This window comes from Diaphorina citri, unplaced genomic scaffold, assembly GCF_000475195.1.
Source record: "Diaphorina citri unplaced genomic scaffold, Diaci psyllid genome assembly version 1.1 scaffold919, whole genome shotgun sequence".
In the NCBI taxonomy this organism is placed as follows: domain Eukaryota; kingdom Metazoa; phylum Arthropoda; class Insecta; order Hemiptera; family Psyllidae; genus Diaphorina; species Diaphorina citri.
This window is the reverse complement of record NW_007378350.1, coordinates 10,950-21,228: the sequence shown is the minus strand read 5'-3', so window position 1 is coordinate 21,228 and position 10,279 is coordinate 10,950. Positions and strand designations below refer to the sequence as shown.

Sequence of the window (10,279 nt, the reverse complement as noted above, 5' to 3'; positions counted from 1 at the left end):
ATAATAAGCGTGACACGATAAAGTAAACGTTAAGAATAGGAAGTGTGGTTAGTATCTGGATTCTGGATTGGTGACCATCTGGGTCACTTTTGCCGCGGTCTTACTCAAACTGGGTGAGGTTATGTGAGGCTGGTTGCTTGTTGACAACCAATGGAGGTTATACAATAAACTCCTTATTGTATAAGTGCTGAGGAAAGTCACTGTATAACTGCCAAATGTTTTTAGTGACCCTCCATTGGGAGCCGAGCTACCCCCTTCTCACATTAACCTCACCCAGCCTGAGTTTGGCTGGGAAAAGCCAACACGCGATCGCCCAAATGGTCACCCATTCAGATACTAACCACGCGCAACGTTAACTAACCACAGTGATCCATGAGGAACTGGTGCATTTGACGTACAATCGCCAATCCGCTGGCCATAATATGAGTACTTATGTAATCGATATAGACCCTAGCCGAGAACAACGTTTTTGTCCACCCTGTTTTCTGTTGTTGACTTTTTTTAATAATAAGCGTGACACGATAAAGTAAACGTTAAGAATAGGAAGCTAAAGAGAGGAGAAGAGAAAAGGGAATAGAGAAGGGATGAGGAAGAGAGAGGAGAAGAAAAAGAGTATATAAGGTATAGAGAAGGCAGAATGAGGAATTTGGATGAAGGTTAGGAAAATGTTCTAGTAAAAAGAAGACAGACAGTAAAAGGTTATTGCCAAAAGAAGAAGAAGAAGAAGAAAAAGAGGAAGAAGAAGATTAAGAAGAAGAAGAAGAAGAAAGAGGTAGCTCTGTGTATAAGGTAGGTAGGTACGTATGTCTACACTGTAGTCTGTACCCTCTTGACTAGTCTAGACTGTAGACTACTTATTGAACGATGATGATGGACGTGGACTAGAAAGTGGAAATCCATATGACGCAAAAGGAAACAAAGGCAATTTAGCTGTGTTAATAGGTATACGAGTATGGAAGAAAAAGAAAAATTCCGTTGGTCCTCATTTTTCCTGCTCTATGACTTTGAAACATCACCCAAGTAAGCGCAACTGTTCTATTGCTGATTGCCAATCTTACCACTGAGAGTTCAACACAGTGTCAAGGGTTTTCTCTGACTTCTTTGAATGCTGCAAAATTTTCAAGTCTCTCGAAATTACGTAAAGGAGAAGTATGAAGCTCGAATAGAACGGACCCCCTTGACCCTCCATAAACAAGGCCCTGCCATGTATAGGTGTAGGGGCAAGGTGTAATCAAAAAGTCATAAAAGAATATTACCCTTCTAGGGGATAGGTAAAACCCTTATTGATTCCGTATAAAAAAGAACCTTCGTGTGGCAGAGAAAGAGAGAAAGAGAGAGAGAGAGAGAGAGAGAGGGAGAGAGAGGAAGAGAGAGAGAGAGAGTGTGTGTGTGTGAGAGAGAAAGGAACAGGAAAAAAGAAAGGACAGGAACATACATAGATGGGATATGAAAAGTTGACAATAGATAAGGCAGGCGAGATAGAGAGAGGAGGAGGAGGAGGAGGAGGAGGAGGAGGAGAAAGAAAGAAAAGGATAAAAAAGAAGAAGGAGAAAAGATGTAGGAGTAGGAGGAGGAAGAGGAGGAGGAGGAAGAGGAAGAGGAGGAAGAGGGAGGAGGAGAAGAAGAAGAAGACGAAGTAAAAGAAGAAGAAGAAGAAGAAGGAGAAGCAGAAGAAGAAGAAGGAGAAGAAGAAGAAGAATAAGAAGGAGAAGAAGAAGGAAGAGAAGAAGAAGGAAAAGGAAAAATATTGAGGAAAAGAGGAGAGAGGAGAAAGTGAAGGAAGGGGAGGAGGAGAAAGAGGAAGAGAAGAAACAACAATAAAGGAAAATATGAAACAGACAGCATATGACCGTAGGGTATTTTGAAAAATGAGACCATCTCTCTCTCTCTCTCCCTCTCTCTCTCTCCCTTCCTCTTTCTCTCTCTAAAAAATCTGCTGACAATATTATTTTTATTTTCTACCAAATTTTCTGTTTCGCTTCTGGTATTATCATCCATAAGAAATACACAGAGTGCAGAGACTGCGGGAGAGAAATGTTCCGCTCTCGACCAACATTTTGAGTTCCGTTTATGTTTTTAGTTGGATAAATGCAGCTAATATGGAGCGCGCAGCGCGACCGTATTATTTTCTACAAGTTCGGCCATGCCCTTTCTACAAGTTTGGCCATGCCTCGGAATGAACTAGCGGGATTCCGGAGCGAAGCGACGGAATTCAGCTACCTATTTGGGCCATTTTTTCGTCCATATAATGCGCCCTCTATTACCTTTCGAAATGGAAATGATAGGTATACGAGTATCGAAAATTGGTAAGAAAATTACTTCCAATGTCCCTTATTATTTACAACTTCTCCAACTCTTTTCCTTGAATTTGTAAATGTCAAGCTCCAATTTCGAACAAGGTTGCGAAGGAATGTAAGATTTGTCCACTTCTTCTTTGCTGAACATATTTGATATCTTGGATAGATTCACTGTGGAACATCTATCCATGGGAAACAGATAGTCTGTCTGGTTCAGCGGTTCGTCCAATATACAAGCCAGAAAGTTTTTGAACGCGTCTGCCAGATAGTAGTAGCCTACTGCTGGAGTAAAGGGACTTTTCAGTCCTATGCGAGCAGTATAAATAAGCACTATTATTATTATTATTAAGGATTTACTGGCAGAAATTCGGAGCGAAGCGACGGATTTCGGATAGTAATATTACTATACTAGAAAGTTTATGGATTTCATTATTGATCTATCTAACAACTCTCCAAAGAAAAAGAAGTTTGGTACTTTAAAATATCAACACCTTGTATGTTATCCTTCCTTGTCCTTCATTACTCCCCCTCACCATCTATGATTACCTCCTTCCTTATTCTTCATTACCCCCCATCTATCTTTCATTACCCCCCTATCCTTCATTATTGAAAGGCTACCTTCGTTTCACTATTTATTGATTTCTTGATGTTATTTTTTCTCCTATTTCTTCTTCTTCTCCTCCTTCTGCCTCTTCTTCTTCTTCTTCTAATCCTTCTTCTCCTTCTTCTTCTTCTCCTTCTTCTTCTTCTCCTTCTTCTCATTTTTCTTCTTCTGCCTCTTCTTCTTCTTCTAATCCTTCTTCTCCTTCTTCTTCTCCTCCTCCTTCTTCTTCTCATTTTTCTTCTTCTGCCTCTTCTTCTTCTTCTTCTTCTTCTTCTTCTTCTTCTTCTTCTTCTTTTGCTGAACATATTGGATATCTTGGATAGATTCACTGTGGAACATCTATCCATGGGAAACAGATAGTCTGTCTGGTTCAGCGGTTCGTTCAACATACAAGCCAGAAAGTTTTTGAACGCCTCTGCCATGTCTTTTGTTTTGGTTTTCCATGTTTCTACTTCGTTTCTCGCCTCGTTTAACTCCTCTTCTAATTCTTGCAATCTTCGTTTGATGTCATCAGACTCGGAATGTTTCTTTTTACTGTTTTCACAGGATTTCTTAACGTCAGCCAGGTCTTTTGTTTTGGTTTTCCATGTTTCTACTTCGTTTCTCGCCTCGTTTAACTCCTCTTCTAATTCTTGCAATCTTCGTTTGAAGTCATCAGACTCGGAATGTTTCTTTCTACTGTTTTCACAGGATTTCTTAACGTCGTCTACTTTCACCTCACAGGAAGCTCGTTCCGCGAATATGTTGTGTAGCAGGTCGTTCATATGGTCAGCTTCTACTTGGCGAAGGGCTGCTTCCATTTTGGCACGGTCTTCAAGGGATTTCCTTTCAGATTCCTTCTTAATAGCTTGTTCGTTACGTTCGTTTTGTGTTTCCATAACTTCAATGACTTTCTTCACTTCCTTTTGTATCAAATAAGCAAGACATTTTTCGAAATCTTTTTTATGGTTGTCTAACTTTCTTTTAACATCTTCTTCGTATTGTTTTCGAATCTTTTCCACTTCGTTTTTATGTATGTAATTCTTCAGTTCGTTTCTGTGTATGATCGACACAGTTTCCATCGCTTTTCCGATAGAGTGCGCCAGTCTTTCCTTGATGCAATTGATTGTGGTTTCCAGTTGTTCTTCGTAGTTTTCTTTCTGTCGTTTTTGGAACGCATCGATGACTTTTCTATTTTCAATATTTCGGAGAATTTTTGATGAAGAAATGAGATCCAGATTAATTTACATGTAGGTAAAGTGAGAAGGAAGGAGAATGAAACAGAGAGAGCAGAGAGAGAGAGAGAGAGAGTTCTATTTTCAATATTTCGGAGAATTTTTGATGAAGAAATGAGATCCAGATTAATTTACATGTAGGTAAAGTGAGAAGGAAGGAGAATGAAACAGAGAGAGAGGGAGTGGGAGAGACTGTAAGAAGAGAGAGGGAGAATGTTATAAGAAGAGCGGGAGAGAGAGATAATGAAAAGGAATTGATGGAATTTCTAGTTGATGTGCCAAAAGCAACAAATTTTCTTATACAGAATGAGAGAGAGAGAGAGAGAGAGAGAGAGAGAGTAAAAGGAGGAAGAGAAAAGGAAATGAACAAAGTTAGAGGAGAAAGAAAGACAGAGATACGGAAAATCACAGGGAGGCAACTCTCACTCTCTCTTTCTCTCTCCCTCTCTCTCTTTCTCTCCCTTTCTCTCTGCCCCTAAGTTCTTTGTGTGTATCACTGTTTTTCTTTCTTCTTCCTCTTCTTCTTCTCTTTTCCTTCCTGTTTCTCATTCCTTCTACTTTCTTCGAGTTGCTATCTTTCTCTTCTAGCAAACAAACCCAAAACAGGAAAGAGTGTGTTTAGAGAGAAAGACTCCATTCTGTGCTCTTCTATCCTCCTTCTTCTTCTTTTTCTTCCTCTCCTTCCTCTTCCTCTTTTCTTTTTCACCTCTGTTTTCTTCTCTTCTCCTGTTTTTCTCGCCTCCTCACCCTTCTTCCCTTCCTTTCTTTCCATTTCTTCTGTTTCTCTTCCCTTCTCTTTTGTTTCTCATCTTCTTCCTTCTTCCCTTCCTTTCTTTCCATTTCTTCTGTTTCTCTTCCCTTCTCTTTTGTTTCTCATCTTCTTCTCCTCCTCCTCCTCCTCCTCCTTTTTCTTCTTATTCTCCTTCTTCCTCTTCAATTCTCCATCATCTTCTTCTTCTCCTTTTGTATCTTCTTCTTCTGTTCATCCTCATTCTCCGTCTCCTTATCTTGTGCTCTTTCTTATCGTCCTCCTTCATCTTCTTTCCCTCTCCTCTTCCTCCTTCTTCTCCTTCTCTACTCTAAAGTTTCTCTCCATTACTACTTTCTGTTGACTTAGATGAGTTTCCGAAGTCTAACCTTATTAAGCTTGTCCCTAGCAGCCTGATGGTTTCACGAGGCAAACGTTCAAGTTAGAAGGGTGTGTTTTAGTTGCTCGGTCTGTAGAACCCGGAAAAGGGCCGCTGCAGATATCCTCGATAAATCGCATAGGTAGATATGATTATTGCGATGAAAAATCTGGTGTGAACATCACACGAATTTCTTTATCCTATTGAATGGTACTTATTTGGGTGTTCTGTTGTTTCGTGTCGCATCCTTGTCACAGTTGACAGCTACATACCAAATTTCAAGTCTCTAGCTCTTACCGTTCTCGAGATATTTTGTTTACGGACAGACAGACAGCAATGGCTGAAACTTTGGATTTAGGCTCTAGGGACCTTAAAACGTGTTTTGACACTAAAAACTGACCATCGAAAATTTGATAGGATAGGGTAAGGAAAGTAAAAAATCGCCCTATGACCTTAAACTAAAGATGTTTTAGATGTTTGCCAAATTATCTGTTTAAGATTTAGTTCGAGTCGTGCGGAATCGAAGCTGCAACCTGGTGCAGGGCCGCTACCCACCATAAAAATCCTTCATACCCCTAAGGCTAGTGAATAAACGGGAAATAGGGTTATGTATGTAAACCCCATTCTCTCCTCCTCCTCCTCCTCTTCCTCCTCCTCCTCTTTGCTCTCTTATTTCTCTTCCCCTTCCTCTTTCTCCTCCTCCCCTTGCTCCTCTTTATCTTCCCTTCCTCTCCTTCCCCTCTTCCTCCTCTTTCCCCTTCCCCTCTACCTCCTCTTTCCCCTTCCCCTCTTCCTGATCTTTCCCCTTCCCATTCTTCCTCCTCTTTCCCCTCTTCGTCCTCTCCTTCTTTCTTTTCCCCTTCATCCTTATTCTCTTCCTCTTATTCCTCTTCTCCTCCTCCTCTTCCTTCACCTTTTACTCACGTGTAAGAAAATGGCCTACTTATTTTTCTCCTCTTCCTCTTTCCCTCTTTCTTTGTCTCTCTCTCTTTCTATCTCTTTTTATCTCATCTTTCATCAGTTCTGCCTAGTTGCCTACTGTTTGATATCCATATGAGTAAGAAAGAGAGAGAGAGAGAGAGAGGCAGATAAGAAGAGAGGGAAGTGTGAGAGAGAAAACAAATAGAATTAATGATAATTTGATATTCTTTACGATTCAATGGAGCAGAGCAGTTGCTAATTGGGTAAAAATTATAAATAAATGGTCGATTCCTAAAAAAAGTTGGGAAAAATCCAAATCTGAAGTCAAAACTCCGAAAAAATAACTGTAAAAGGTCGAAAATTCAATTTTTATGAAATATTTCAAAGATTTGTGACGTCAGACTTTACGCAGTTGTTTTTTTTCGTCCGCTAGGTAGCGCCAGTATGCAACTCTATCTCTTTTTATCTCATCTTTCATCAGTTCTGCCTAGTTGCCTACTGTTTGATATCCATATGAGTAAGAAAGAGAGAGAGAGAGGCAGATAAGAAGAGAGGGAAGTGTGAGAGAGAAAACAAATAGAATTAATGATAATTTGATATTCTTTACGATTCAATGGAGCAGTTGCTAATTGGGTAAAAATTATAAATAAATGGTCGATTCCTATATGTAAAAAGTTGGGAATCTGAAGTCAAAACTGAAACTCCGAAAAAATAACTGTAAAAGGTCGAAAATTCAATTTTTATGAAAGATTTCAAAGATGTGTGACGTCAGACTTTACGCAGTTGTTTTTTTTTTTCGTCCGCTAGGTAGCGCCAGTATGCAATTGCCTGCGAGGGAGCTTTGCTCGGGACATTTACATTTGATGTGACGTCTTCGCCTACGGGAGCGTATGCCGTGACGTCAAAGTTCACGATTTACCGGTATTTTTTAAATCGATTTAGGTATCTCGGTATCTAGAAGTCGTAGAAGAAAAAGAAAAAACCATGTAAGTAAGCACTATTATTTTATTATTATTATTATTATTATTATTAACCTTTCATGTTGGCATACTTTAATAAATATAAATAAAAAAAATTATTACCCTTCAAACTAACTAGACCGGATTTTTATTCTCAAAAAATATTATTGGATATCTTTAGATATGTATTTACGACAAGCAATCATGGTTCTCAATTAAACAATGACGTATAATTTTATTACAGTCAGTGACGAAGCAATGCAACGTGGCGCGTGGTTGGTATCTGAATGGGTGACCATCTTTTTTTTTTTAAATGGAACACCCTGTATACATTTGTACGGAAATTAAAAGCATGTACAAAGTTTCGACCGCGGCGTGTTTGTACATTCGATTACTATCTTGTAAATAACGAGACAAAACTTCACCCTGCCTTGTAAGCGCTAGGCCGCGGATTCTATTCCCGCCCGCGGTGGATTTTATCCTGAAAGGATAAGGTTCGTTCTCGGAACGGCTGGCTTTCTAATATCCTGTCTTCATTCTCTTTTCACTTTCGGGACGATAAGACCTTGGCAGTTACAGTTCCCTCTGTCAAATCGAAAAATCCATTTAAAACTAATGTACGTATAGGTAGGTACTTTTGAAGCAATCTTTTAAAGGGCTGTTGATGTTGAGGTATTGAGCATAAATACCTAACGACAAAACGAGTAGGTAGGTACATGGAAAATTATAATTTGTTGAGAGTTTAAACTCCAATTAAAATCCGATTCGAAATTTGCCAGGCTCCAGGCTGGCTGACTTTTTTTTTATTCTTTTTCGTCTTCTTCCTCCTCCAACGATTTTACATCTACCTAGTTTGTTTGTTCAACAAATCTACACTAAGTTTCGAACGGTTAGGCTAAATTCGATTAAACTAGTCCGAATTTGACTGTACAGTAGACGCAACTTCAAAAGAAACAAGATCGAAAAGCCCTTCGCTTAGATTTCAGAGAAAAGCAATTTCCCAATCTCTGAATAATTCAGGAGATGAACGAGACAGAATTTGGGATCACAAAATAAACGAACAGTCCACGGGGCAAAGTGTGACGGTACAGTGGTACGCTTTTCGGAGACGAAAAATACTTTAAAAGTCAATGTCCGGATATATTTTATCATTCTTTTCCTTCCTTTTTCTAATTTTCCGAAACTGGACCCTCATCCCCCTTTTTACCCTGGACTCTTCAAAATCGGAATGTATTAAATTTTTCCCCTCCACTACTTCCTCTCCTCTCTTCCCCCCCTCCGGTTCCAAGCCTGATGACGTCATACACATAATAAAAAGCCCTGGGGAAATTCAATAGAGGATTTCGCAGTCTCCTGGAGTCGAAATCAGTGGAGGTGAGAATAAAGGGAGGGGGGAACTAGTAGTTACGAAACTTACAATAGAAAATTTAACCAATAGTAGTTCAGTGAGCCGTAGAACTCCTTGAGGAAAATAAGCTATGTGGTCCCCCACTGGGCTTTGGGACTGTGAGAAAACCTCTTTTTTGGCCGCCATATTGGAAAAATCATTACGGTACGGGATTACGGTACATCCTAGAAAAAAAGTGCAAATGTACAAAATGTAGGAAATATAAATATAAAAAACTTTCTAATTCATTATTATTAGAAAAAAGTTACCGAAAACGAGATATTATCAAAACCCCGGTTTTGGTCGCCATTTTGAAAAAAGGCCGCCATTTTGTTTGTGTGCATGATTTTTGGTGTCACCCCTTCCTAAAAGTTTCATATTTTCCCAATGAAGGTCCATACCAAATTTGGTGCTTTCCTGAATAAATGCAGCTTTTGGCCAAAATTGTGACGTTAGGCCACCGTTCGTTTTGTGTTTCCATAACTTCAATGACTTTCTTCACTTCCTTTTGTATCAAATAAGCAAGACATTTTTCGAAATCTTTTTTATGGTTGTCTAACTTTCTTTTAACATCTTCTGTTCGTTTTGTGTTTCCATAACTTCAATGACTTTCTTCACTTCCTTTTGTATCAAATAAGCAAGACATTTTTCGAAATCTTTTTTATGTTTGTCTAACTTTCTTTTAACATCTTCGTCGTATTGTTTTCGAATCTTTTCCACTTCGTTTTTATGTATGTAATTCTTCAGTTCGTTTCTGTGTATGATCGACACAGTTTCCATCGCTTTTCCGATAGAGTGCGCCAGTCTTTCCTTGATGCAATTGATTGTGGTTTCCAGTTGGTCTTCGTAGTTTTCTTTCTGTCGTTTTTGGAACGCATCGATGACTTCTGTTATCTTGTGAATTTCAATTTTGTGTTTTTCCATCAACCTTTCTCTTTGCACATGGAGAGCTTCGTTCTTGTCGTTTTTAAACATTTTCATGACCCTTTCCATGATTCTTTCACCTTCCTTGAGGATTCTATCATGGGTTAACGCAGCCTGTACTGTGGACAGTATAGGCGTTAGCTTAACCTCCCCATAGTTCTCATCCTGTGGATTAACCCATGTAGTGTTCCCTGGTCCCCGTAGGTAAGGGGTGAGGCCCAGATCCTGTAGGTCACTAGGTTTGGAGTAATAGGTGAAAAATAGGTTGGTAATCGGGGTGCCGAATTTTCGCTTCATCTGTCCCATTGGACAGAATTTACTGTTGACATTTGAAGAGGAGATTGATGTCGAGTTTTTTAAGGCTTGTTTGCTAGTCATGCTCGATCGATGTTGGGGAAAATTTTGAATATGTATTCTGGTTTGAAGGAGTACAGCAAACTGGTTAGTGTGAAATGTGATCTAATAATATGCAAATGTTGTGTAAAAAATTGAGAATAGTGAACTACCAACTTCAGAAAGGAAATGTAAATATGCTATCATGTAAAACCAAAACACTAGTATATAATTCTTTAGTTGAATCATTGTTGAGATATGGCGTCACCCTGTATACCTACTCTCCAGCATACATTCTTCAACCCCTAAATAGTATACAGAGGAGAATAATTAAATACCTATTTAAAGAGGATACTCGAAAGTACTTAACCCCCCAACAGTTGGCCAAGTTGGTAACAATTGAAATGTTGTGTAAAAAATTGAGAATAGTGAACTACCAACTTCAGAAAGGAAATGCAAATATGCTATCATGTAAAACCAAAACACTAATATATAATTCTTTAGTTGAATCAT

General features: G+C 39.0%; 1 protein-coding gene across 1 annotated transcript; it reads right to left on the bottom strand.

Moving 5' to 3' along the window:
- Positions 1–2,296: 2,296 nt before the first annotated feature.
- On the bottom strand, positions 2,297–9,875 carry LOC103513059 (structural maintenance of chromosomes protein 4-like). The gene is made up of 3 exons (XM_026826363.1): positions 9,395–9,875; positions 3,468–4,067; positions 2,297–2,562 (listed from the first exon to the last, which is right to left on the bottom strand). Exons 1-3 carry the CDS (start codon positions 9,809–9,811, stop codon positions 2,335–2,337), a joined length of 1,245 nt encoding a protein of 414 aa, XP_026682164.1. The 5' UTR covers positions 9,812–9,875; the 3' UTR covers positions 2,297–2,334.
- Between the last annotated feature and the right edge of the window lie 404 nt (positions 9,876–10,279).